The following is a 27,939-nucleotide window of genomic DNA, read 5'->3' on the forward strand; positions in this document are numbered from 1 at the left end:
GGGCATGTGATAGGTGAATAGAGAGGATTTTTTTTCTCTCTGCATGCTGCAGCTAATCAGCAAGACTGCCACGATCTTCTGTCGGAACGAGGCTGAGCATTGACAGCTCTTCTCTATCTGACTTGTTCTTCAATACAATCTGTTCTGACAGGAGTAGGAGAGCGAGCAGTGTGGCCTCGGCTGGGAACAGACCACCAAATCTGCCTACCTCCCTCCAACTTCTCCGAGCCCAGCAGTGAGCCCTGAGAATGTGCTTCCAGCTGGAGCAGCACGCTACCTGCTTACATTCATGTCTGATGGGGCAGTGCACAGGCTTCTGCCAGGCCTCTGGAGCAGGGCTACTGCAGCCTTCCAGCTCTTTGCCTGTCTTGGCTCTGGAGAGTGACCCCAGGGTGATGTGTGGAAATGAAGAGAAAGGAGGGGAACACAGAGGAACTGCCACCAAGCAACTCCAGGCCCACTGCTAATGCCAGGTACTGCAGAAAATCAGTGGTGAAACAAATGAGCACCAAGTAATGCGTAAGAACACTCACAACTAACAGTGCCGCAACCCAACACAAGCTGCTCTGGAGGCCTTCCAATCTCTGTAGAAACAGCAGCTACAGAAGAGCAGCCAGTAGATGAGCAGAAAGGCATAAGCAGCTCAGTGGGACAGCAGAACACAGCCACTGCAACAGCTTGCTGCTCACAACCCTGCTGCTCACATCACTGTACACGTACTGATACAAGTTATTGTCCTCTCATGTAGTGTATTCATAGAGAACAGCAAAACTTCCTAAAAAAAAGTTATTGAGTGCTGTAGCAGGGCTGACTAGTTATTATGCTAAGCATGTGTGCTGTAAACAGTGTTAACATAAAACAATGGACAGCCGGATAGCAGGTATTCAAAGAAGACCCAAAGAACAAGTCCCAGGTGCTATGGTCAGTATTTGAGATATCCTCAGAGATTTCAATAAATAAAACAATTCTTACATTACAATGCACCTTTCCAACTATTATTTTGCCCCCAAATGGATGAAGTACACAAGAGTTATGCCTGGCTGAAAATACATAATTCCGTTGCCCTGACGTGGCAGAGGAGGAGGGAAGCAGCCCCAACTCCTGCAGAGAAAGAACATGAAAGCTGTAAGTCTTGGCAGGTTGAGGGAGGACGCTCAAGTGCCTTCACTCCAGAGGAGAAAAGGTATTTAAAAGAAGGAACAAGAGAATAACCGTCTAGCATAATGAAAGCCGATTAGAGATTGCTTTGTTCTACTCCATGCAATACAAACTAAGTCCTATCACCATCTTCTCCAGCTGTGGCACAGAACCCCACATCAGTCTGAGAAGTTACACACTCACACACACACACACACACACACACACAAAATAGTGGGGGCAAATGGGCTTAACTGTTCAGAATGTGCTTTCTTTCAATTTAAGAAAAAACAAAAGACATTAAAAACAACTTCAAAAGTCTACTGATGGTGGAGACACTGCTGAGGAAGAAAGTAGCTATGGGGCTTCAGCTATGTATTTCCAGACAATCCAGGCATTGCAGTCAGGCTGACTAAAGCCTACGTGAGCAGTTTGCAGTGGTTAGCTCCTTTCTGACTTGCTAGGCAGATTCTAAGCTGTTCCCTTCTTTTTCCTTGCTTGTTTTACAGTGGCAAATGTGATCGTAACACAGAAACTAAGGAACTGAAATGAAAAAGGAAGGGGCCATTCTGAAGAAAAGCAGACTGGTATTTCATCCTTTCCATTAAAAAAAAAAACAACAACAAAAATAATAAAAAAAAGTAGTTAGTACTAATCCAACCCTCCTGCTGCTGTTGTCTTTGCTCAGTGACGTCGGGGCATGCTGGCGCACACACACACATACAGGCAGCTCTCAGACACTCGGACTCAGAAAAGCGAGTTTAGAACTGAAGTGAGTCTTCAGAGGAGACTGAGGATAGGTCCCAGGGCTAGAAGGTTTTTCGGTGGATGGCACGAGCTCCATCTTCTTCATATTCCTTTTTTGAAACCCACATTTTCTTAAAAGTATCCAGCGAGGCCAGAATAGAGCCACTGGGGAGAGACAGACATGATAGATTAAAGGAGAACATTGGGGACACTGTCACTACATCTCTGCAGGGAAGAGCTGTTCCTGCTGTACAACTCTTCCACACTTAAAGGTGCCAAGGCTCCTGGTTGCGTACAAAAGAAATGCTCCCTAGACAGTCACCTCTCCTCCTGTTAGCCTCAAATGTGCTGGTATTACAGAGCCTATCACGAGCCACACTCACAAACACCACGCTGACACTGCTGTAAAGCAGCAAGCTCTACTCTCATGGGATCTCACTGGTCTCACTTCCTACGGTTCTGGAGCAGAGTTTAGTTCTCCTGATGAGCAACAAAGATGGACACAAGAGGAGAAACGTACCTACTGCCTCTGCCCTATGGAAAGTGTTACCAATGAGGTTGTTCTATGTTAATGTTATGAGTTATGTTCTATGTGGACGTTAGGACTGGTTAAGATAGAGAAAACAGTCTCGCAGGTGTCTTAAGGATGAAAAGAGCTATGGGGCTGACAGCACAAATGGAGGCTCAGTAACCACGCTGGGTAGCACGTGGTTGAGGAGTAATGCCCTCCTGACACACCATAATAGCAGGAACAACAGTGTAAGTGCCAACAGGCTGCAATTCTCCAGCTCTCCTCCCACAAGACCCACCACCACTTACCCAATCCACGTAGAATACAATCTCTCCTGAGGAGCTGATATCTAGGAGAAGAAGAGAGTCAGTCAGGACCACCTCAAACTACAGTCTGCTCCTCCTGGCATGCTGCCCTGAATTCCCAACAGCTAACACAGGTATGATCTCTCCCACTAAAAAGACACCCAGCAGGTCCCCCACAAAATAACCACTGTGGACCAGATCCTGAACAGAAATCATGCTGTCAGAGGAGCTACCTTCTCCACGATGAAAACAAACAACTGTTTATCACAATAAGGCTGTTACTGGTTTGAACCACGTGGCAGCTACACTCTTAGCATGGCTTTTTTTTTTTTTTTTTTTTTAAGAGGGCAAAGATCACATAACAACACACAGTATGTGATAAACACCCAAGAGAATGCTCCTACCCTTATTTTGACATCCTTTGGAGCTAGTTTCTTCACTTCGCTCAAGAGCCTATCTCCAAAACCTGCACAAGACAAAAATAGCAGCAGTTTGAACCCTTCAGCAAAATCCTGAGTTCCATCTGCTAACAGTGTGAACCCGTACAGCGGAGCAGGGTTTGAATGGGAAAACTAGGACCTATCTGGATTTGTCTGCCTGTGGTTAAGGGCTGATGGGCTCTGGCAGAGGATACCTATGTCCATAGGGACCAGATGTATGCTGTTATGACTAGGGCTCAGAAAATTCGTGAGCGGGGATCAGTCTCCTGCTTCTCACAGTAACTACCCTGAGAACAGAGTTGGACAAGTTGGATGTTATTTCCCCTGTTTCACACGAGGTGAGAAAAAGATGTAAGTTACATCAATAGCCCACTGAAAAACAAGAGACAGGAACCTTTGAAAAGTGTGGAGCCACCAGACAGCACAATGTTGGAGAAAAGTGTTCGCCTCAGATCCATGTCTGATTTTTGAATGGCGAAAACGAGCACCTCGTGGAGTCCTTCACATTCTTCCCCTATCAGGTCTGGCCGGAACAAGAGCTCTGGGGCACGAAAGCGGGCAGAGCCGATCTGCAAGGAGAGAAGTCAGCACAGAGGGGAGAAGACAGCAGTGTGCTACAGTTCACTGTCTACAGCCTCCAGGTTGTGTCTTTCTCTCTGAGATAAAACTTCAGAGGAACAAAGCTTTTTTGGACATTCATGCTACATCATTAGCTCTCAAATGACCACCATCTCGACCTACAGCTTCCAGCAAAGGTGCCATTTCTATTCTGCAGATGAAAGAGATGAAGAAATTTGCTCAGCTCCATACAGCTGGGCCATGGCTGAGAAGTAAATGGATCCACCTCTGGTACTGGAGGTAAGACTTGTATTTCCTCTCTTTCAACCATTCTACAGAAGGCTCAATCCATTAAAGAATATTCCCAAGTCACTCTTCAAACCAGTAGTTTCTGTTCATCTGGGCAGAAAAAAAGCCACATACAAAACCACAGCATAATTTGCAGATACCAACCCACGCTCCACACCTGATCCACATCAAGATTTACTAGATCAGAATCTGCACTCAAACAGTTCTCAGTCTCCATGGTCATGCTTTACTCTTACCCAAGAATTCTAGTAGAATTAGTAAGATTTCTAATAATGCTCTCTTTCCCTAAAAGTTCTAGTGCCCCAGCTCAACAACCTGGCATGCATTTTGGTCTTTAAAATTATCCTGTCTCACCCCACATTGCACTAAATCTCCCATCTTTTACAAACCTCAATAGTGCTTCCATCTGGCAGGTAGTACTGAGCCTTCTCAGTCTCCAGAGTCTCATCCTTCTGGGGGTTTATGGACAGATAGCAGGCACGCTGAAGAAGCAGAGCCAGAAAGAATGAGATGAGGAGGGTAAAGCCAAAGACCTCTGATAAATACTTTTCTCACTACAGAGACACCAATTTCAGCACTATTTTGTGTTGAGGAAAAGACCTTTTGGGTTCACATCAGGAAAAATACCTTATCTGCTCTTCAAACTACAGTTTGAAGGTCACTACTTACAGTTTGAAGTCACTGCTTTACTAGCTTTTGTTTTTGTCTCTCACTGCTTAAGAAGTAATCTCCCTCTGCACTGGTGGGATAATGATCTTGTGAGCACTTTCAACCTTTCATAGTACAAAGCAAAGCAAGCATCTAAAACACCTTTAATGGCATTAACTACCTACAGAGGTGGGTTTAGGCAATTTAGCAAGAGATTAGGAGCTTGAACGAAGTCCCTTGTTATGTTTCAGAAGAAACATAACTAAAACTATAACTAATAGCTAGCAGCAAAAATTTCCTAGCATAGCCCAAACAGCTCAATTCCTATTGTTCACCACATTCTAAGTTACAGGAAAAAGAAAACAAACCCTTTTACTTTTCAAACTGCTCCAGCAGCCCGTAATTTTTCTTACATAGGTAAGCTTTTCTATTCGAAATTGTTATCTTTCGGGGATTTAAAGTGCATCTAACAGAATCATAGAACAGCTGAGGTTGGAAGAGATCTCCCTACTGGAGCAGGATCAGCTAGAACAGGTTATCCAAAACCACATCCAATCACACTAGGAGCAATTCCACCAGGAGACAATCTGCATCCTCTATTCTGGGCAACCTGTTCCACTGTTTGGTCTCCTTCAAAGAATCTGGGCAATAGGCAGAAGAGCTCTCATTCCTCTGCACAGCCACAATGAGCTGCAGCCGTGCAGAACAAGCAAGCTATTTCCATCACATTTTTTTTTTTCCATTAGGTCACAGGCTCAAGAACAGCTCATTGATGTTCTCCAGCCTTGGCTGCTGGCACAGCCCAGAGTTCTCTGCAGCAGTTAAAGCTTGTGATGGAGGCCAACAGCATGGCAGTAACTGACACGCATCAGCAGTACTGATCTGAGTGTTGAAGGCACAAATGCATAGCTAGCCCTAAGCTACACAAAGCCTTGCTGAAATCGGAGCGCAACCTGTCTGTATGAGAACTGTGATGCCACAAAGCCACGGTGGGCAGTCACCAGCTGAGCTACTGTTCACTGTCCCACCTCTGCCCTCTTCTCTTGGAACACAAGAGAAGCCAAGGTAACTGCTGCGTAACTACAAGGCCACTAAACACTGCATTAAAAAAGAAAGCCTTTATAAATATGAATACCGTGAGTGAATTATTTCCACAGAGAGAAAAACAGCAGCAATCCATTGCGATCCCAAACTACCAAGGATTTTCTAAAGTCTTCGCTTGAAGAGTAGGCAAATACTAGTGAAGGATATCAGAGCTGATAAAATTGCTGCTCAGTCACCCTTATATTAAAAAAAAAAAGCTTTTCTTTACATTCAGATGGAGCCTCCTGTGCACCAGTCTGTGCCTCCCATACTGTCAACAGACATCACTGAAATGAGTCTGGCTCTGTTTTCTTTGCTCTCTCCCTTCAGATATTAATATACAATGATGAAATCCTCCCTGAATTTCTATTCTCCAGGCTCAAAAGCCCCAGCCCCCTCAATCCCTCCTCATATGAGGGATTTTCCAGTCCCTTAGTCATCTTACATCTAGCCTCCCTTCGGTAGATAAAGGAACGAGTTTCAGAGCTAGGTAGGCTGGCACTTCCCACTACATTTTAGGAAGCGATGACTTCCAACAGGCAGAAATCTTTGTGGATAAGCACAGAAACAGACACTATGTCACCTCCTTGATGGTCTTGACAATCTCAAACTCTGAGGTCGTGTGGAAGTCGTAGCCTTCCTTCCGGAGATAGAGACGCAGGAAGCGCGAGACATCGCGGCCTGCAATGTCAATCCGCATGATGGAGTGAGGCATGGCAAAGCCTTCATAGATGGGCACCGCGTGGGTAACGCCATCCCCAGAGTCCAGCACCACTCCTGTGGTCCTCCCAGTAGCATACCTAGCAAAGGGACACGAGACGGATGTTAACGTGGTCTTTCTCAGTTCGTTTCTTTCTGTTTGTTTGTGGGGGGAAAAAGAAAAGATTTCAAGAAACATTTTGCAAGTGCACATCGAAGATGAGAGGTACTTACAGACTGAGCACAGCCTGCATGGAGATGAATAGTGCTGGAACATTGAAGGTCTCAAAAAACACTTCAGCAGCACGTTCTCTGTTCTTGCGTGGGTTTAGTGGTGCTTCTGTCAACAGCACAGGATGCTGGTAAGGAAAAAGAACCAAGCTGTAATAACCAGGATGCAGCTAGATGTATGCTCTCAAGAATGGCTACTAATTTTTCCTCTTTAGGAACCACTAGTACAACAGGACACGCAGTAGGGACTGATTGCAGCTGGTGAGCTGTATTACAGAACACACAATCTCTACCAGGTTGGAGAAGCAATAGGGCTCTGGTCTAGCCATAAAGAAATCTTAGGGAGTCCACCGTGTGAGTGAGCCTTTGCCAGGAAGGATGATCAAGATCACTCCAAAAGGAAGACAATTTGCAACAAAAACAGCAGCCTTAGAAAGGGTGAAAGCATACAGTCCATATTTTATACAGGCAGAAATATTCCTACACCAATGACACAACCTATTGCTTTCAGTCTTTTACTTTTTGGCCAGCTTCTTCCAGAATGCATGACTGTCTTTCTTCCTCTTTAGACCAGATCATGTCACTGCTGAGTGGATATGCCCGATGTACAGACATAACAAGAACAGTCAGCTGCACTTGGTGCAAAGCACAATCATTAGGGAGAGGGAGTGAATAACAATTGATTTTCGGCAAGTCAGATTTTGAGTCAGGCCAAATGTACAGGAGATGTGAGGATAAATTCTGCTTGGACATTTCTTGTGTAGTATCTCATAAGAGGTGAAAAGAACATAACTGAACAACAGGTGAGCTTAGAAAGAAAAACAAAGGAAGAGCCCTAGATTGCCTGTTGGAGTTCAAAGGCTCCTGGTGTTATGCACACAAAGGAAACACACCGGTGCCTCTACATAGTGAGATATCTCACCTCCTCTGAGAAAGTCTGAAGCTGATCTTTTGAATACACGTACTGCCAAATGCGCTCCATATCGTTCCAGTCCTTCACTATGCCATGTTCCATTGGGTATCGGATCGAGAGGAGACCTCTGTGCTCCTGAGCAAATGGAAACAATACAGCATACCTGTCACAAACTAACAATTCCATTTCTAAGCATTTTGACTACAAATTAATCTGACAGACTCAATTACCCAGTCCCACTAAAAAGCAACACGTCTCTAACATACACTACAAAGACTGAACAATAACCACAAGCACTTTTCCAGAGAAGTATTCATGAGATTTAAGTAGGCCTTTTTATAGAAAGGAGGAACACGTTTGCAGAGCACTTTCCTTTCCTAACATGTTTTGAGCCACACAGACACCTATCAAACATTATCTTTGTTCTACCAGCTCTGCCATGATGTAAAACATAGCAGGGTGATAGCAGGGAATGTAGTTCTGTGGGCTCACTGCAATTATGAGACCATGCTGACAAAAAGAAGCACTGCGAATAGCAACCTTCTTGTCCACACCAGGGAGATAAAAGGCAACCAACTAGGGTCCATTTCTAAAGTTCCCAGTCAAGAAAGTGGAGATGTAACCATACAGACTTCAAAGTAGCCTACAAAAAAAGGATAAGTACAAAAAGACTTGGGTAAGTGGATTGAAACTAAGAGAAGAGGTCTGTGATCAGCAGGCTGACACAGGAATTTTGTGAAGCTTCCCACTTCAGCTTGGACACACTTAAAAGAAGTGACAGTCTATTCTGCTCTTCTGACCAACCCTGATACCAAGGAAGCACAGCAGTTAACATGCTTAAAGTGCAACTGCTACAGCCCCTCTAACAGCAGCACAGCAAGATGCACGGAGAGGTGAAGTGACACAGGTTTTCTTACCTCTGCCTTTGGACCAATGAAAATATCCCCTTCTAAAGCACCAGCCATAACACGAACGTGCTTTGGTCTGCCCACACTGGAACGGAGATAAGAGTATAAATGCTTCTAGAGAGACAACTCTGATACATCCAACATTTTACTAGCTTTTCTTCCTGTCAGCCCCAGTCAGCACTTTCTAACAGCAGGAACGGAGCCTGAGGGCAGTACCAAGTGTGGACAGACTCAGGTTTGCTCTGTAAACTAATCCCAGAATCGGAAGCGAAGGGAGCAAATTGCAGACATTTCTGAAATAATGGGACATGCGCCAGTTGAGTCTGGCCACACTTTCCCTGATGATTCAGGATTCCAACACTGCCTAGAGCAAACACGGCCAGATTGAGCAGTGGTCTGAGCAGACAGACCACTCAGGTTTGCTTGACCTTACGTAGGTCAGCTGAGACATCTAGAGTCCCACACCCCACCTCACTATACAGACAAGTCTGCATTGCTCCGAATAGCTCCTGATCCAGCAGTCCTTCCAATAAACCTGGCAGAAAACTTTCAAGGAAGAATGGCAAGAATCAAGACTTCAGCCTACATGTCAAAAGGAGAGATCCACACCTCAAGACCCAACTTGGTCTTTTTTGACCCCATGTCTCAAGACTAAAGGATCCTACAGCTTTGGTTGGGGGATGACATAAAACATACTTTATGTTTCTTTTTTTTTTTTCCCCAGAAAAATCTCTATGTTTAACAGTGGAGACATTTTCTCCATAATGCTTCTGTACAGCAGGCAGAAAAAGCTTAACTTCTTTCTCCTGCTATAAAATTGGACCACCCTTCCCCTCTACATATCTAAGAATGAGTAAATGGATTGAGAACTGATCAAGACCAGCAGAGTACTTACTAGTTTGGAAAGCAGTATTTCGGTATTTGATCACCAGCAAAACCTGCTTTAATCACGCCTGAACCCTGTAGGAGAAACAAACACATGAGCTTATCATTCATTCAGAAATCTTCATAAATTTTAACATAACAGCATTGCCAGATCCTCTCCTTTTTACTAGGAATAAAGCTTGGATAATAAATTCTACAAGCGGGGCTGGGGGTGGGAAGGTGTCAGCAGACCAGCTTAGCCACTAGAGGGGAGTAACCAGCACCTTCCTGGCAGCGAGGCATCACACAAGGCACCAAGTCCCAGGATGTCCTGCAAGTAGGCTGCATGAAACAAGCTGCAGTGGAAACAGGGAAGAGAAATTCAAGCAGGGGATAAGCTAGCTGGCACTAAGGTGGCAGGTCACAGAAACCTGACCAGTAAAGACACTAAACAGGGTCTAAATGGGTCTAAAATGGGAACTAAATGGGTCTCGAGTCTGAAAGCAACAAAGACACCAGTCAGACTGCAAAAGGAAAGGCTGGAGGCTGGGAAAGTGGCTGACAGGACAGGGTTTGTTTAAAAGGGACAAAGAAGAACTTGAGATCAGGCATGGCAGTCAGAAAGGAGCAAACCCAGAAGCCTTCTGCACCACACAAAGCAGTGCAGGCTGTGGGCACGGAGTGTTAAAGCAGCTGCAGGGAGGCCCTGGCAGAGACTCAGCACTGAGAATTCGGCACCACTGCTCCCGTCCCTGCTGGCAGCACCCATGCACATCCCAGAGACCAACTGCCAGCCTGGGGCCAGGCTGAGCCTCACCCACTCCATTTCCCATCCGTGCACAACAATCTCACAGCAACAAGGAGCCTGCAGGAACACGCAAGTTTAGGTATGGAGCAGACTTCCATGGATAAGGCATTTCACTGCTAATCCCAGAGTACCACAGGAACAAGCTCTTCTGTTCAATTTTTCTTGAAAGAAGAGTGTACTGGGAGCAATGCAGGTGTACTTGCACTGAAACCAGTGACAGAAGAAGTGCCCATTCACTCTCAAGGGCCCTGCAGCAGAACTGCTCTGTTTCTGAGGATATTCTCAACGTGTTTTAAAACGAACAGCAATGCATTTCCTCAACTGCTTCCCCCCTTCCCACCTCTTCCGTGTGGGTCAATATCACTCACACGCATGGAGCTGTGCAGCTAAGCTCTGGCTGCAGGGGATGCTGAAAGCCCCAGCCATCTGCTTCATGGTGAGAGGAGTCAGCAGCCAGCACAGGCTCAGCAGAAAGGAACGTGGGGCAGCCAGCCACTGCAGTACACAGTCCAGGGCCTAATTCTCAAGCTCCTTTTGTCAGCTGGTTCAGGTGAGGCGCCCGGCTTTGCAGAGAGCAGGCATACCCTGCCACCAGAGCACAGGTGCTCCTACCTAAAGACAGCCAGAATCAGGTTTGCAGAGATGTATCTGCAAAAAGGAATACCAGGAAAACTGGCAACTGCACATGGCTGGTTATGAAAGATGTAACAGGGATGCAGTGCTGGGACCCCAAGCTGGCACCAGCCACAGCTCCCAGCGTCAGCATTAACAGGCACAGGTGAAACAAAGAGCACTGGCCATGGTAAGAAGCCGGCCCCCCAGGCAGACACTGCCTTCCAACCAGTGACCTCAAAGCAAAGCCAGGAACAAGACAAACAATATTGTGATTTTCCATGTCACAGCTTATAAATAACATCATGCCTGGGAAATAATATCATCATGATATCATCACATAACTGTGTCAAGTCTCACAGTTAAAAAAATAAAAATAATGATAACGAATCAAATGCAGTAAGATAGGCACTATCAGAATATTGTGCTCATTGAATATTTTATTCCAGCTAGTGCTTGATTTTACGGCCAGCACAAGTCTGCTGCTGGGAAGTGGTTTCAGGAGAACAATGATGCTCCTGTTTTAATGCAGAGAGCAAAACTTCCTTATAACAGGCCAAAAATTACCCTGCACATCCTGGTGAGCTTCCCAGCAAGTTATGCATTTTAAAATTTAAGTACTCAGTTTCTTTGAACTTCAGTATGTCAGGTGCTCCAGACTCCTTCCTGGAGTTGGAGATGAAGGCTGCTCTGAGAAGTGACGGGAGGGGATCTGAGCACTGTTGTGCCTCCCAGTGCCTGCAGGCAAACCAAGGACAGACGTTTTCTATCTCTGCACTACAAAGACCTGATAGCATTTTCTGGCACAGCAGGCTGGGGCCCAGGCTTGTTCACCACCTCAGTCCCCCCAGCCCATCCTCCCCTACACACACATACACGAGACAGGAGGGCACTCAGCCTCAAGAAGCCGCCTGCAGCTCCCCAACATGCAGCCCTGCTGAGGTAACAGAAGCAGCAGCACCTTTCTGAGCAGCTCCAATTCCTATCCTGCCTGAACTCCCAAGTATAAAAATGCAATGTCACCGCAAGGCTCGGCCTGCAAGCATTAAGGGCAGATCTCATAACCATTTCATTCTGCAGCTCATTCATGGAGAGGAAGGTTCATTTACAAAGGATGCAAGCAAAGCTTTTGTAAGACCAGCTGTTAAATTAAAAAAGATGCAGTCAGTCTCCAGCAGCACGAGCCCTTCTTCAGGCCTGAAGCGGGGAGGGGGAGCAATCTTAGCAATACTTAGTTGTGCTAAGTAACTAAGTCAGGATGAAACGAGACGGACTGCTATTATGTGACCCTACCACAATAAACTCATCCTCACAGTGCCTGGAAGCAACTTCAGCAGCTAGCTGGTAACAGCACTACAGCAGGTCAGCATTACTTCCCTCATTTCTATCAACAATCAGCCCGAGTTCTTCCTTTAAGTTTCCAACAATCTCCCTGCTGTGATTCCAGAAGAAACAAAACTAAAGCTGCCTCAGAGAGCTCAAGTTGTAGAGAAGAATTGGATCAATGATAAAGAGATCAACTGACTTCACCTGAAAAGATCTACAAATCATACAGCTCACAAGAGAATCATACAATGTTTTAGCTTGAAAGTGACACTATCAGCTCGTTCCCTCTCTGACAGACAGGGTTGCCACCCACCAGATCAGGGTCCCCAGGCCCCATCCAACCTGTCCCTACACAACTCCAGGGATAGGACAGCCACAGCTTCTTTGGGCAGCCTGCGCCAGTGCCTCAGTTCCTTCTGAGTAAAGAATTTCCTCCTGGCATCTAACCCAAATCTCCTCTCTTTCAGTTTAGTCATTCACACTTGTCCCATCACTATCAGCCCACATAAAAAGTTGGTCTCCCTCCTGTTTGTAAGCTCCGCTTAAGTACTAAAAGGCCACAGCGAGGTCACCCTGGAGCCTTTCTTTATAACAGAGGTGCTCCATCCCTCTGAGCATCTTTGTGGCCCTCCTCTGGACCCACGCCAACAGCTCTACATCCTTCCTGTACTGGAGGCCCCAGACCCGGCTGCAGATGGGGCCTCATGAGGGCAGAACAGAGAACAATCACCACAGAATTCCATAGTAAGGAAGGTGATGAAGGAAGCACAAACACCAACCCTTTTACACAGCAGAATGTGAATCAGCACCAATGGGGCCAGAAGGGAGGAGCGGCAGCTTGTGGCTCGCTGTTGTGGAGGAGGCTCCTGGGCATGTTCCACCCCTTCCCTCCTCCCACTTCTTCTGTCACCCTTCCTCCCAGAGGCTGCTACAGGGCTGCTCACGAAGGGCCCCAGGACCCCACATAACCGCTCTCATCCACCTCAACCCTGCAGGCCTGCCCCGTGCTGAGGCGGCATGCTGTTAGCGGCGGCAGCCATCTGCACCACCACACCCTGCTGTCAGACCAGTGCTGACGCAACCCGCCCTGGGAGCGGCTCCTCCGGGCGCGCCACCGGCTCGGGCCGGGGCCTGCGAGGCCGCGAAGCACTGCGCGGTCACTGCGAGGAGAGCCGAGCACGCCCGGAGCATGCCGGGAGTCAGGTCAAGCGGGGCCCGCTGCACGCCGGGAAGCAGCCCCATTGTCCCCAGGGCACAAAGCGGGGCAGCGGAGCCAGGATGCAGCCGCTGTTGACGGACGGCTCTTCCAGCCAATGGGCGCAGGTGTTCCCCGCAAGGGCGTGCCGGGAGGGGCCCCGCTCCGGCAGGTAGTGGCGGGACATCCCGCTGACTGACAGCCGCCCCAGCCAATGGGGGCGCGCCGCCCTTCACAGCCCGCACACACCCCGGCGGCGGCGGGGGCCGCTCCCCATCAGTGAGGGGCAGCGACCCTCTGGGGGTGACAGGCGGCCGTCCCAGCCAATCGCAGGCTGCTTAACTGTGCTGGCCCCACCCCGTCCAAGGAGGCAGCGCACGGCGCTGGGCGAGGGCCTGAGGCGGCGGCCAAGCCGGGTGGGGGGGGGGCGGCGGGCGGGGCGCGGCCGCCCCCGATGACAAAGGGATCGCGGTCGGCTGGCCCCCCCGCTCTTCCCGGCACCGGGACTCGCGACCGCCCACACTCACGTTGTCTATCACGACGGGCTGGTTCGCTATCACGTCGTAGGACTCCATGGCGAGGACCCGCCGCAGTCACCCGTCAGGGAGCAACAGCCGAACCGGCGCCGGCGCATGCGCAAAAGTGCGGCGCGAAGCCAGCTGGGTGATGTATTCCTGCGGCCGCGGTGCGCGCTGGGAAGTGCAGTCCCGGGCCAGAGGCGGGGAGCGGGGCATGCCGGGAAGTGTAGTGCGGCGCAAACGTAAACACGGCGCAGGCGGAAGCGGCGTGACGTCAGTGCGTGGCGGCCCCGTGTCCTCCCGCCAGGAAGCGCGGCGTGCTGGGGGCGGGGCTTGGGCCTGGCTTCACCGTTTCTCATTTTACCAACGGGGGTGGGTTCGAGGGCAGTCCTTGCCCGCTTGTCAGCTTCACGTTTGTACGCGACTGCAGGACGCCCCGTGCAGCCCCGTGGCTCCGTCGGGCTCCCTCACAGCCCCGCACCCCTTCACGTCCCTCGCGGTTCCCCCGCGGCCCCTCTCCCCTTGAAGCACTGCCACTTCTCCACCGCAAGGGGGCGCGCTCACAGCGCGGCGCGGAGGCGGGGGTAGAGAGGCGCGGCCGCCTTCCGCGCCGCGCTCTGCTATTGGCGGAGCCGCGCTGCTCATCACCGTCTCCCGGGCAGCGGGGCCCGCCCCCTTCCTCCCGCAGCGCCGCTTGGGCCGGGCCGGACCGGGAGAGGAGCGGGCCGGGAGCTGCCGCCGCCGGGCCATGGAGGGCACGCGGCCTGGCGGGGCTGCACCCGCGGGCGGGGCGGGCTCCGGCACGGGCTCCGGCTCCTTCCCGTCCCTCTTTCCGCCGGGCCTGCACGGGATCTACGGCGAGTGTCGCCGCCTGTACCCCGAGCAGCCCAACCCGCTGCAGGTTACCGCCATCCTCAAGTACTGGTGAGGCAGCCTGGGGCTGGCGGAGCGGCAGGGCCCGGGGCGTTGTGTGGGGTTGGGAGATCTTCGTGTGCAGATCTGAAGTCTCGCGTGGGGCTCGGGGGCCCTTGCGTGGGGCTGGTGGGGCCTTCCGAGGAGCCGGGGGCCTCGCGTGGGGCTGAAGGGAGCGGTGGGGCTGGAGGAGTGTTGGGGAAAACGGCGGAGTCGTGAGGAACCGTTGGGGCCGAGGGCCGTGTGTGGAGTTGTGGGGAAGCGTTGGGCCCGGAGGGGTCACGGGCAAAGAGCATTGGAGCTGAGGGCTCCGTGTGGGGTTTCAGGGGGGTTGGGGGGAGTGGACGTTGCGTGGTGTCAGAGAGAGGCGCTGGGGCAGCAGAGGGTAGGAAGGTGAGGAGGCGGGGCGTTGGGTGCTGAATTTGGGAGGAGATGCCATAGGAAGGTTTGTGCGGGCCTGGGGGTGTGATGGAATTGAGGGTGCGAGGGGCAGCGTGCTGGGTGCAGGGAGGGCTGTGCTGGAGAGCTGAGATTCGGGGAAGGAACTGGAGGTGGAGGAGGTATTTCTGGGGTGGTGCGGCGCTTCTCTGAGTGGGGATGGAACGAGGTAGTGGGAGAAGGGAGCGTGTTTCCTCATCTCGGCAGTTCATGGGGGGGATGGGGTTTTTTCTCCTGGGCAGAAGGCTCAAACTTTGTCTGCTGACCTGGAGCTCGAGGTGCGTGTATGGCCCAATGCGTGCTGTGTGTGCGCCTGCAAACCTGAGAAACAGATGCAGCTTCTCTTGGCTGTGCGTTGCCACGTGTTACCGCAGACTGAGAATCTGTTGTTTCTTCCCATCCCCGCTGACACAGTGTCTGACACAGTAACAGCAGTTGTTTATGTGAGAGAGTGGCATGAAGGAAGTACTTGGATGTTTAGCTAGATAAGTGTCTAGTATCTAGTCCTGTGGGAAGTTGTTCCTTTTGATTTTGTCCTCATTCTCTGCTCAGCCCTCTCTTCTGGATCAGAGGAGCACGATCAGGTGATCTGATGTCTGAGTGTCTGTCTGGTGAACCATTGACTGGTTGCCAGTCCAGCACTTTGAAAAAAGTTTAGTTAAAGCTCAACTTGTACACTTACAGTTCATTTTAACCCGTGTGTCTTATTTGGCTGAATCCTGAGCAGCAGAATAATATCCTCTCTGTGCTCTGCTCCGACAGCTGCATTGTTGCTGTTGTTTTTTGAAGATGTGCTTTTAATGAGCTTCAAGCAAGAAATATATATTGGTCCATGTTGCTTAGAGCATTTTTAGTTAATCACTTGAACTGGCAGAGTGAGCTGAGGTGATTTGTTAGTCATCTGCATTGGTCAATGCTGCAGCACTGCAGTGAGGGTCTGATCAGTTTTTTTTACACCTGTTTCTACTCTGGGATGGGCGAGCTCAGTGAGTTTCCAACCACTGTGGTTTGAGAGTCAGTGCTTACTTTTCTGTCACTGTCTTGGAGCAGTACTGGCCAGTGTGATGTCAGATTGGTGTGAGACAGAGAGAGATGGAGGTTTGTGATAGTGACCCAGCCTGTTTGTTCCTCTCCCTTGGCCAGCCCAAGGGGCAAAACCTGGAGTTTGATGTTCATGGAGCCTGGGAAAAGGGCTTCTGCTGCAGCTTGATCTCCTTTGCCAGAGCTGCGAGATAAGGGCTGGTCTAGATGAAAAGAAACTGCTGAGCAAAGTTCTGTGCCTTGAGATAAATATTGTAACGCTAATCAGCTTTATAATTATAGCTATTGGTTTCTCTATTGTTAGCAGCAATTATTTCTGTTCAGGTAGCTGAAGCTGCGATGTTGGCATGCACAGTAGATCCTTCCTTTGTACAGCTGGAGAACCTTCAGGATCACACACCCATGGAATGAAGGGGCTCAGCTGTGTGGGATTTTTCATAGAACTAGCCTTTTTTTTTAACATGATTTCCAGATCTTTGGAGAAAATTCCTGATTGTCATTGAAACTTCTTGCACGAGCTCCTGGCTGTATGTATTTGCCAGAAACGACCCCACGTAAAGCGTTCAGGGGAAATGAACTGGAATTTTTTATTTTTTTATTTTTTCTCTTTTGGAGCTCTTTCCTCTGCCTGCTTTGGGTTTCTCCTGGACAAACACTTCAGCAACTCCTAACAGCATCCAGAGAAAGCTCTGTATGCAGATGCAAATACCATTTTTCCCCTGAGGCTGCCCTTCTTTCTCCTGAATGAGCACAATGAATGGAGAATGCAACAAATTTGTACCATACCTGCAGCTTTGAAGTTGGGTTCTCTTTAATAAATTCCTCCAACGCTTCCAGCTCTTTGTGTGAACCCGCATACTGATATGCAGATGTGAGATGAGGTGAAGCCCTGCAGGAGCACTGTGGGCGGCAGGGCAGGACGTACCTGGGCAGGAGTTGTTGGTGCAGCAGCAAAACCTGCCCCCAGATGGGGTAAGCTTGTGCCACAGCCCTTGTGGGGCTCTTCTGCCAGGGGTGAGATGCTGGCTGTGCTGTGGGGAGGGGGCTGCCTGAAGCCAGTGCAGGGTGCTCCTGTGCTTGTGTGTGTGCTGTGCCATGAAGGGGCAGTTTAAGGGTTTGCCCGGTGTGTTGTCGGTGTCAGAACGTGTGTGTCAGCTCCCATCTGACTCATTTGACATCTGAGGTGTTACTAAGCCCAATTTAGGAGCAGGTTTTGTGGGAGAGGGGAATGCTTGTTGCTTAGCAGGTGGGGACGTTTTCCCTTTGTTTGGGAATCCTGTGTGTCAGCTCTGAGGAGTTGCTCATGTTTTGCACTCTGACTGCTGCATTGAGCGCTCTTGCTCTGAAGCCTTCCTTGCATGTAGCTTTGTTTGAGCACCTGTGTGGGTCTCTCCTCAAGGGATCTGCATGCTTGTGTTGCTTGTTTCCCTCAGAAGAATGGGGCCATGTGCCTCTGCCCAGCTTGAGAACAAGATTTTAGAGCCAGGCACGGGGGGAAATCAACACTTGCAGTTTCCCAGGTAGGTTTCCTTGCAAGCACTGGGCTAGGAAGATGGCCTGGACCCCATTAGCACTTCTTGGGGCTCTGAAATGTGTGTGAAGATGGACCCCATATGCCATGTTTCATGGGTACTGTGGCTGTGTCCAGGCTGCGATTCCTTTGGTCTTAGTCCCATTGCTCTGGGCAGAATGCTCACTGCTTCAACCCACGCTTCTCATGGCTGCATTACCAGCCAGTCCCAGGATGCCAGAGCTAGCCTGGTGTGACTTGCAAGGAAGGGAATTGTGAGGGGCTGTCGTGCTCTGTGCCCCTTCTGTCCAAAATCAGGAGAATTGCAATTAGTGCTTTGCTGGTTGATCACCTTAGAACTCCCTTGCAGGGCAGGGTGCCTGCGTCCAGATGAGGGCGGAAGCACTTCCAGGGTCCTGGAGCATGCTGCTGTGACTATTTCTTCCCAAGCCTGCTGTTATTTGATATAAGGCAGTAGTACTTTAATCGTGGCAGCAAACTGAGGTGTTTGTATACTTTTCATGCAGTGGTTCTGGTGCGCAGAATGAAATGCAAACCTCCAGGGCAACAGAGGGAAGTTTAGGTATGCCTTGAAACCTGCAAATGGCAGCGCTGGGATCTGTGCAGGTGCTGCAGTCGATGGTAATTAAGCTAACAGGTAGTTTGAATGAAAGTGGTGTTCTTAGTTTAGATTTTCTCATCTTGAGCAGTTGGGAGTGTTTTACTCAAGGAGAATTGGGTACAGAAGGCAGTTTTGCTTCTCTCCTGCTCCATGGCTGCGGGGCACTGAGCAAGTTGAGCACTGGGCTTTGCTGGCATGGCCACCATGTCCCCATGTCCCTGGGTAGCAGGTGGCTGCCAGGCTCTGCTGGTGGCCGAGTCACCAGCCTTGTGCTGCAGCAGAGCCTGCGCTCACCTTTTGCTCCTTGATTTACGCAGCTCACGCATTATACAGGTGCTGGTACTGTCTCTAAATCAGTGTTTTCTCTGCTCTTTTAACTGCCGTGTCTGCGTTCAGAGCTATGGATTACTTTCTTCAGAACTTAGGTGTTTCGAATTGTGCTTTGAGGAGTAGCGTGTTGTTTTTCAGTGAGGAATGTACCTCTGGCCTGAATTAAGAGCTTTCAGTGTACATACAGCTATTGCTCTTTTACTGCTATAATTTTGTGATTGTTTTGAGGAGGTTTTGCTATGATTTTCCAGAGGCTTTCATGCTTTAATGTTAAAAACATTGTAGTATGTTGCACACATGCACTTTGCCTTCCTGGACTTAACCCAACCTTTTTTTTTTTTTTTTTTTTTTTTTTAAAGAGTAATTTGACCATGCAAATCTTATTTTTGTCACTAGTTGTGATTTAAAGCAGGTCCCTTAGAGCACCTATGCAGACTTCTTTGTCTTGAATAAACTGATTTACCTAAGAATCTTTCTGATTTTAATGCAGGCTGGGGGGACCCGATCCTCTGGACTACGTTAGCATGTACAGAAACGTAGGAAACCCAGCGCTGAACGTTCCTGAGCACTGGCACTATGTCAGTTTTGGGTTAAGTGACTTGTATGGAGACAACAGAGTACACGAGTAAGTATTATCCGAGTTCTGTTGCTGTGCTGAGTTCTGTGTCACATTTGGGGAATGTAGGTAAAACCCTGGCCTGCTGTTTATATTATTTGAACAGCTGTTTTTCAGCTGAGAATACTGTAGGCCGTGGTAAGGGTGACGTGTGCCTGTTCTTGGATGTAGAAGAGTTACTGTGCTCCCCTCACTGGACTTTGCATGCAATATATTTCCTTGTTAGTGTTAAAAAGTTGAGTGATTTCTGCATGTTTGTGTTGTTTTGTTTTTTTTTTTTAATTCATAGGGAAGCTTTTTTTTTCCCCTTAAACTGAAAGTCTTGTGTTTTTCTACTCTTGGTAATCTGCTATGTTTATATGCTTAAATTCTGCTCCCTCCCTGTGCATGCTTAATGACTTACTCTGCAAAACTGCTGTCAGGGCATTTTTCCTATTGCTGGCACAGCAGTGTTACTGTCAGCAAGTGAGCTGCCACCCCAGTGGCTACTCTATGAAGTGTGAGTCTATCATAACAAGTATAATCAAGTCATTATCTTAACCTGTTGATATGAGCCGTCTTTATCAGGTGTTCTGTGTTAGATCAGGCAGTCAACATGATCTAACCTTACCCCTGTCTTTCTTTTGCTGACTTTGCTCCTTAACTCCAGTGAAGTGAGTGGTAGTCACCATGCTTTCGCAGTCTCGGGCCATAACTTTTAACCAGGCAGAAATGTCAGAAGGTTTATTCTGTTAATGTTTAGTTAAACTGTCTTGTGCTGTTTGGCAGTTGCAGGCTGAATATCCACCGTAAATGGTGCAACGAAAGTCCAGATTTGTTCATCCAAGCTTTTCCTCTTCTGCTCATTTTAGTTAAGTTTCAGCCAGCAGGTTGTGTTCTGTTTACCTGGGTGCTTCTATTGCAACATAAACAGTCAAGCAGTTCTTTAACTGTACCTATGTCCTCAAGGCAGTTTCTCCCGTTTGTGGATACAGGTCTGCTTTTCAGAAATCAAGTCTTTTAAGACTGGAGTTCACACAGAAACCTTGTGTTGCTGAGACCCTTGTGGGGCGTTTTAACCAAAACATCTGGCAACAAACTCCATTCGTTACTTTCTGGGGCGGAGAAAGGGTAGAGCAAATGAAAGAAATGAAGTTAAAGGTTTCCTTCCCTTGCTTTCACAAGAATGTAGCCATGAACATGCAGGCTTTCATGTGATGCCTTTGTTCTCAAGTCGTGAGATTTCATCTTTACCACTGAAAATGTGAGGTTGCCAAGATTAGGCAACCTGTGTTTTCCAGCCTCGTTCTACTGGAAGTTAATTTTGGAGGGCGTAAGTGCTGTGCTGACTTCCTCTTTTTGGTGGCTTGTCAGCCTGAAGATTTCTCACGATGAGACTCTTCTCTTTGATCGGGCCGGGTTTGCAGAGAGAGCAGCAACAGGCCGTGGGAGTCTCTGCTGAAGGTATGAAGAGTGAGGAATGGCTTAATGTGTGTTTAGGAATGAGAAAGCAAGTTAGGTAAGGACATAGCCTCTTGTGGCACATGCTTTGGTTTCTCAGTCCCAGGCTGCTCTCTGCTAGACTGTAGCCTGTTGTTCTGACGTGGAGGACTTGGGAGTGAAAGTGTTGCACAGGTACGTAACAACCTTGAAAAACTTATAGGAATGAGGCCACCAAACTCTTCATGCTGTTGTATAACTTGGTCTGGAAATTCAGACTGAGATAATGGAAGATGCCTTGTGCTGGTTGCAGCGTCTGGGAATTTAAAAAAAAAAAATATTCTGGACATGGGTACTACGCTCTGTGCCAGGGGTGAGCTGGAGCTTTTCCCCCTGCTTTGGCAGGAACCTGTCAAGCACAGAGCCACTGGTCACTGTCAGTGCTTTCTGTGCCCTGCGTACAACGAGTGCATTTCTGTTTTCTCTGTGGGCTGGAGCAAGGCATCTCTGTGTCAGTTGTCCTGTGAGGTTCAGCTGGCTGCTGTTTGTCACCTTTAGTTTAGCCTCGATCTTGGAGCTAGGAAACTGAATGTTGCATGTGCTGTCGAGAAGATAGCCTCTGCCTTTGTTACAAATAATCTTACTGCACAATTATGGATGTGGTAAAGCTGTCGAAACCTACACATCTCTTGAATGGTGAGCCTGAAATTACCAGCTGGTGGGTGAGCACTGAGGGTGGATGAACAGAGCTCAGCACCCACCAGTAATTCTTGTTCCCAGCAGCAGTCTCTGCCACCTGTTCACAAAACACGACCGCTGCATGGACTGCATGCCACCAGGCTGGCACTGCATGCATGCTTACAGGACTGTGGTGGTTTTTGTGTGTGCTCAAGAAGCTCTCCTTTTTCAGGAGGAAATGTACTGAAGCCCATGTTTAAAACTGTGGGTAATGGTCTCTGTTGCTCAAAGGACTTTGGAGTTCTGCTGTCTCAGGTAAAAGCATCCTGCAGGATGGTTGGCGACAGAGCAGGGTGACAGGCACATCATTTTAGTCTTCACAGGATTTCTTTGAAAGCTGATGGGACGCTGAGCTCTGTTCAGCTGCACTGGCCACTGGAGATAGCTGATGGTTTGTGGCTCCTTATTTGTTTTCCAACTCTCTGAAAGAGTGCTGGACCTGCTTACGACAGACAGAAAGACTGTGGCAACAGAGGCACGTTTCCATAACCTCACTGCCTTTCATCCTTCAGAAGGGGACAGATAGTGCACTGCCAAGTGCCTCGTTCTTCTCCTGCCTGACTTTGAATAACACATGGCTTCTTTCTTGTGGACCTCTTCTGGCAATACAGGACAATCTAAACCAATTACAGTGAGTGTTAAATGAGAACGACTTTCTGATGATTATTTTGAGTGAACTGGGGCTGAGTTGGAGGCCCCTATATTTTTATTTATAATGAAATAGCAAACAGATGTAGCGTGTAACATGAAAATGTTGACTTTAATTTATATTTTTAATAAGAACCTGAAAAGTCTGAAGTGGAACTCTCCTTGTGCCTCCTTGTTGACAGATTTATTTTCAGTTAAAACAGCACTATTTCCTGCTCTGCTTAAATGTCAGCTATGCTCTGCTTATAGAACTCTGGCCTGTTCTTAAGAGTCCACAGAATAGCATGGAAGAAATCTACAAATTTCAAGTGGGGGAGCCTTTTTCATTTAAAAACACTCAGTGTTTCATGGTATAATGGCAACCATGACACCAGCTGTGCTGAGCTGATTGCTCTAAAAATCCTGAATCATGACATCATGACAGCACTGGGGAACTGCAGGCCTTACCGTGGGATTTCATGCCAAGCTGTCTGCATGGCAATAAGTCTCTCCATTCAAGCATGCTACACAAGTTGAGTGGCAGCAGAAATCCTTCTGGGATATTTCTGCAAGTTGTTTCTCTCCCTCTCTCTCTCTCTCTCTTTTTTTTTTTTTTTTTTTTAAAGTTCTTCTATCTACTTTAAAATCAAAACTGGGATGTAAGTTCTTGAATCCATTCAGCAGGGTTAGAGTACAGCTTTTGCTTCTTCCTGACTGTTTTTGCTTTCTGAAAGAGATCCTTCACTGCAGTGACCAGTGAGTGGGTAAGGTGTGAAGTCACAGATTGGCTGGGTCCTGCTCCCTTTGCATCCTGTCTGGCAGCAACTGCCCTGCAGCAGAGCTAGCAGCAGGGGACCTGTCTCTGTGCATTGGGAATGTGGTGCTTCCCACAGCTTCCAATCCTGACAGTGACTTCTGGCTGTGTGGAGAACAGGCATCAGAGGAAATTGGCTTCAGTAATTGGAAGTGGATTCAGGCTCTATCGATGGCATCGCCAGCTTTGGCTGCTGTGGTGCCATGCCATGTGCTGGCAGAGCTTATCAGTGCATCCCAGGGAGCACAAAAGCTGTGTGTTTTTTCACCAGTCTGCCTTCTGTCTCTATTTTACAGGTCAAGGTTGAATCTCCAGTTAACTATTCCTGTAGTTCCACAAGCACTCATTCTTCTTGTTAATGATTTTTAAAGTGCACGGAATGTTAGAATCACGATGATATGATGACTGAAAAACCCCAAATAGCCTTATTTGTATTAAAATTGCAAGGTTGTAACTCAGAGCCACAACAGAAAGCAAAACTGAAATTGTGGCTAGGTTATGAGATAAGGTTTGTACTTGCAGCCTTCCCACGTCCTGGGAAGAAACATGCCAGCTGTGTTTTGATGTGCAGCCTTTTGTGTAAATCCCAATAATTGAGTGTCCTGATCTACACAAACTTCGTATCGACAGTGCGCTTTTCCTTTTTTTTTTTCTTTCTGGCAGCTTGTTAGGAGGCTGAGTGCAGTATTGCATTTGCATAAAGCCAGAGAGATTACAGCTGCCTTCATCTCTGATGCAGATGCGTGGTACCACCTGCCGAGACAACAGGTTCCAGCTTGCTGTGGCCCTTTTGATTTACGCTGCTTCCCGTTGGGATGGGGAAGGAGCGGTGCATGCCGGGGAGAGCGTGTTGTCTCTGTGGGTGGTGCCTCCCTATTAAAGGTAAGGGTAAGCATGAGCCTTTCATGATCTCCCATCCAGCTTGTGTTCTGCTGGCGTGTATAGATCTTCTGAATGACCTTAACTTGTAAAGGGGCAAGGATGCTTGTTAGAGCCAGGAGGAAGAAAAAGGAGTGCAAAACTGGATTGGGTAACAAATGCGAGGCTTGCAGAGGGGTGGATGTTTTCTGGAAGGCTTTTTCCAAGTATGAAAAGAGCTTGAAAAGAGTATTTAGAAAATAGCCTGAAAGTTGGAATGAGAGCTCTCTTTCTTTGAGTGCGTGCTGGCTTCTCTTTTGAGCCTGCATGAATATAGGATGGAGTGGTGCTGACAGCTGTCACTTTAGTGGCCTCTTAGTTCTGTAGCCTTTAATAAATCCAAAAGCTTACTGCCCCCAGCCTGCCAGCCTTTAGCCTTAAATTTTGGTATTTAATGGGCCCGTAAGTGCTTTATAAACCACGTGCCCAAAGCACCTCTGAAATATTACACCAAAGTCCGAGGTGACTGTGAACTTCTTAAAAATGGTGGAGATGACTCTGCCCTTCTTTGTTTTCATGAAAATGCAGTAAAATAAAGGACTTTTCAGAAGACAGTGAATTAGAGGTGGGTGGTGGTGGTGGTTATGCATTGGTATTTCAGAGAATGTTTTGAAGCAACTCTTGTAGGATACAGCATGTCTAAGAGGAGAAATAAAAGATCAGATCACACTGGGAGCTGAGCCTGAAATTCCAGGAAAATTATTAAAAACCCAAGGTTTTCTTCCATCTTTCTTGACATCCAGTTTCTTTTCTGTGTGCATACTTCACATAGAGGAACCTCAGGACTTGTTCTGAAATAACAGCAGAGTGGTGCAAGCCCTCTCTCCTCATCCTCACCTTGCTTCCCTAGGCTGTTAGCTCTGAAGGAAAATGACACCTGCTCAGTAAGGGCTGACTGCTTGGTACCACTTCAGCACATGGAAGAGGGAAGCAAGATTGGGTTCTGGGGACAGATCTTCAAGTTGAGGACCTTCTGGGTACTGTTCCTGGAGATAGAGCATCTGCCCCAACTAAAGGGAGTGATGTGGGAGATGGCACTGGTAAGCTTCAGTGGAAGGAGCTACAAGAGTTAAGGCTGGAGGAGGGAGAGCTCAAGGTGGGCACTGAGCTCTCAGTGTTCTTTTTCTTCCTGATTCTGTTTGTCTGGCAGAGTCTGACCCCAGATGTAATGCTTGCTTTTCTGTTTAGTCTTCTTTCTGAGATAGCGGAGAGGAAGTTTCATGGCAGAGTAGGAAGGGAGAGGGCACAGAATTGCAGAGTTCTACGACCAGCAAAAAAATGTTTCCTTTTAGTAATAGCATCTTATATAAGATGCCATTAGAGTTGAAATGAGTAATTTGAGCTGCAGGGGGGTCAATAAGTCCATATTTTGGTGAATTTGTCTTGTGCTTGGATTTTTTACATGCCCACAAACATATGAACTAGTCTGAGCTTTTTCCAGAATTCCAAAATACTTGTAGCAGCTCTCACTTCGGTGCATCTCAGGTGTCTGGAGGTATAGCTGTGCTTCCACTGCTGGATCTATAGATCCATTTTCCTGTTGTTTCTGCCTACACATGGCGGTATTGGGACACGTCTTATTTTGAAGAGCCTGGAGTGTGAGTAATGAGATGAACACTTGGGAGACATTGTGAAAATGTGCGAGTGTGACCGTGAAGGGTTCAAATCCAGATCTCCCAGGCCAAAGCCAGTGAAACCAAGCGTCGTGCCTGTTCACACATCCCATTGGCCACGTCCCTCTGATGATGGAGGCAGTGCAGTAGGACGAGGAGTTGTTTTTCAGCTGGAGGCAGACCTCCCTTGAAGCAGCAGTCACCATGGGGAAACCTATTTTTCTCTCCTCCCAGGCGGAGTGCGCTTGGCTTCCAAATGCCGTTTGCTGGAGGTGGTCAGCAGCGTTAATAATGTGGATGATGCAGGCCACCTACAGAGAGGTCTGCTTTGTGCTGCTGTGTATCCGTGTGTGGAGCTCGTGGGACCAGAGCACGCTTGAACTGTGCTAGATTTGGAAATAGTTTTTTGAAGCATCGAAGGAAATTCGTTTAACGTTTACGGCAAAGTAGTTGAATTTACAAGGACGACTGTTTTCAATAAAAAAAGAAAAGGTTGGATGTAAGCTTACAGCTGCGCGTTGTTGAAGCCCAGTTTTCTGTGCAGTAGCACATCTGTGTGTGCATCCTGTGAAGCTGAGCCCCCGCTGCCATGTGGGGATGGGGCACAGTGCTCGAACGGGACGGCTCCTTGCTGTCAGCAGCGCTGCATTTACGGGCTGGTGTACGGGAGGAGAGCTGGCCCCTCTCATCCCACAGCTGGGTTAGTGAGGAGCGCGGCAGGAGGGCTCTCGCGCTTGGCCTGCTGGGAAGGGGAGCGAGTGGGGATCAAGCCTGGGTCTTCCTGTGTGAGATTGTTTAATTTGATAAGGATTGCTTTAGGATGTTCTAAAAAGCAGTAATTGAAAGATAGGCTTGTTTTTTCTCTGTGGGATGTGAAGGTAAAAGCGTTTCATAAACCGTGTGGCCAGTCCAGCTGTGAGATCAAAGGAATTTGACTTTTTTTATCCTCTTGCTTGCTGGAATAATGATACCAACAAAACGAATGTTTGAAGAGATGAATCTAAACGTTGTTATTCAGACCTAATCCCCCTTTTTCCTCAGTGCAGACTCCACTTTGGGAACATGCCTTGCTAACTGCCACAATGCTAGGATATTCTGTCTGCATCCTGATGGGACAGTTTGATTACCAGATTTATTTTAGAAGTTGATCAGCATTTCTCTCCTCTAAGCTGCACAGTGGTTACTAAACTCGTCTGCTTTTCTACTGTCATCTCAATTTTGAATCGAGCCCCAATAGGCAGTGACACCAGGCTAACAAAAGCGGGCCGTAAATCTTTGGTGGTCTCCATTCACATGGCGTTCCCTTCCCTGGACAAAGGGGTGGCCGGGGCTCCCGAGTGCCACGCTGCCTCCAGGGATGGTGAACAAGGGCTGGATGTCTTGGGGGAGGCATCTGGGACAAAGCTATTTGGGTAGATGGGATGCCACCTGACAAAGGGGCTGAGGTTTAAAGAGGGATTCTGCTAGGGCTCTTAAGAACAAAAAGCACACCAAAAGAAACCACAACTGAACACTATTTTTGCAGGATGTGACCAGGGTGGGAGGAGGTGAAGGGGGACTCAGCCATTCTAGGGGAGCTCTGATTTAAATCCAGAGGGCAGAAACAAGGGAAGGAGGGAAGGATGCACAGATGGCTCATTGTTTTGTCTCTCTTGGCATTCTTGCACTGCCAAAGCAAAGGGCAATTGTTTTAAAATCCCTGTTGCAAAGGAAGCTGTTTACTTTTCAGCTTTTGCTCATCCCTGAAGATACAAACTGTGAACCAGTGGGGCTAGACATTGTCACTCCCTTGTTTTGGAGGGCAGTGCTCCTGGCCAAGGGCATGGAGCAGCTGTCAGGCAGCATCACTCTGTAGGGGATCAGTAAGGAGCTGCAGCAGCCAGGGAGTGCGCGGGGCGAGGGGATGCGCAACGGGGACTGGTGCAGAGCAGCACACCCAGCTGATGAAACATATGTGGCATAAACCTGCAGCCATACCCAGCACACAGTATAGTCCTCTTACAGCATTGTATTTTCTGTAGCAGATGATTTGTTAGTGCAGAGCAGGATTCTGCCGTTCCTGAACTGTTATTCTCTCTGCTGGTGCTGCTCCTTCCCCCGCCTCCCCTGTGGATTGTTGTGGCCTTTCTGGAGCAGGGGCCTTTTTTGGCATAGTCGACAAAAATAAACCATAAAGGCTGCTGTTGTTATGAATAAGGCTCAACGGGGGAATTTTAGCAGTAGAACTACAGCAATATAATTATACTGGTAGACTGGTTACAGTAAATTTCCTCATGAAGACAAGCCTTAAGTTGACATTTCCTAGCTAAGTTGAATCCATATGTATAATGTTATTACACAAAAAATAATGTGTCTCTGGGCCTTGAATTCTTTTTTACCCAGAAGAGTAACGTTAAGCAGAAAAGCAAAGAGGTTTGTGTTCAGAGATGGATGGGGATTTTCTGTAACAGAACTGCTGTGATGAGTTGGATGCTGAGCTTTGTTTTACTGAGTAGGTTATTCCTTGGAAATTAAGCAGGAGCATAAAGA

General features: G+C 48.1%; 2 protein-coding genes across 3 annotated transcripts in view; one reads left to right on the forward strand and one right to left on the reverse strand.

The window, feature by feature from the left end:
- Positions 1 to 1,946: 1,946 nt before the first annotated feature.
- On the reverse strand, positions 1,947 to 13,869 carry ACTR1A (actin related protein 1A; the record flags this gene model as incomplete). The annotated part of the gene is made up of 11 exons (XM_079535808.1): positions 1,947 to 2,049; positions 2,704 to 2,744; positions 3,105 to 3,166; positions 3,535 to 3,709; positions 4,397 to 4,489; positions 6,322 to 6,538; positions 6,672 to 6,796; positions 7,591 to 7,716; positions 8,499 to 8,574; positions 9,385 to 9,449; positions 13,822 to 13,869. The coding sequence occupies 11 exons, from the start codon at positions 13,867 to 13,869 to the stop codon at positions 1,947 to 1,949; spliced, it is 1,131 nt and encodes a 376-aa protein (XP_079391934.1).
- A 691-nt stretch (positions 13,870 to 14,560) lies between these two features.
- The window catches only part of SUFU (SUFU negative regulator of hedgehog signaling), a gene marked incomplete at both ends in the record, with an annotated part of 81,068 nt that continues 67,689 nt past the window's right edge, over positions 14,561 to 27,939 (forward strand). For both annotated transcript variants that reach the window (XM_079535406.1, XM_079535407.1), the window contains 2 exons: positions 14,561 to 14,736; positions 19,156 to 19,290. In XM_079535406.1, the coding sequence (XP_079391532.1) occupies positions 14,561 to 14,736; positions 19,156 to 19,290 (311 nt within the window). The remainder of the gene's footprint in view (positions 14,737 to 19,155; positions 19,291 to 27,939) is intronic.

The sequence above is a fragment of the Tetrao urogallus genome, assembly GCF_951394365.1.
Source record: "Tetrao urogallus genome assembly, chromosome: 5".
Lineage (NCBI taxonomy): Eukaryota > Metazoa > Chordata > Aves > Galliformes > Phasianidae > Tetrao > Tetrao urogallus.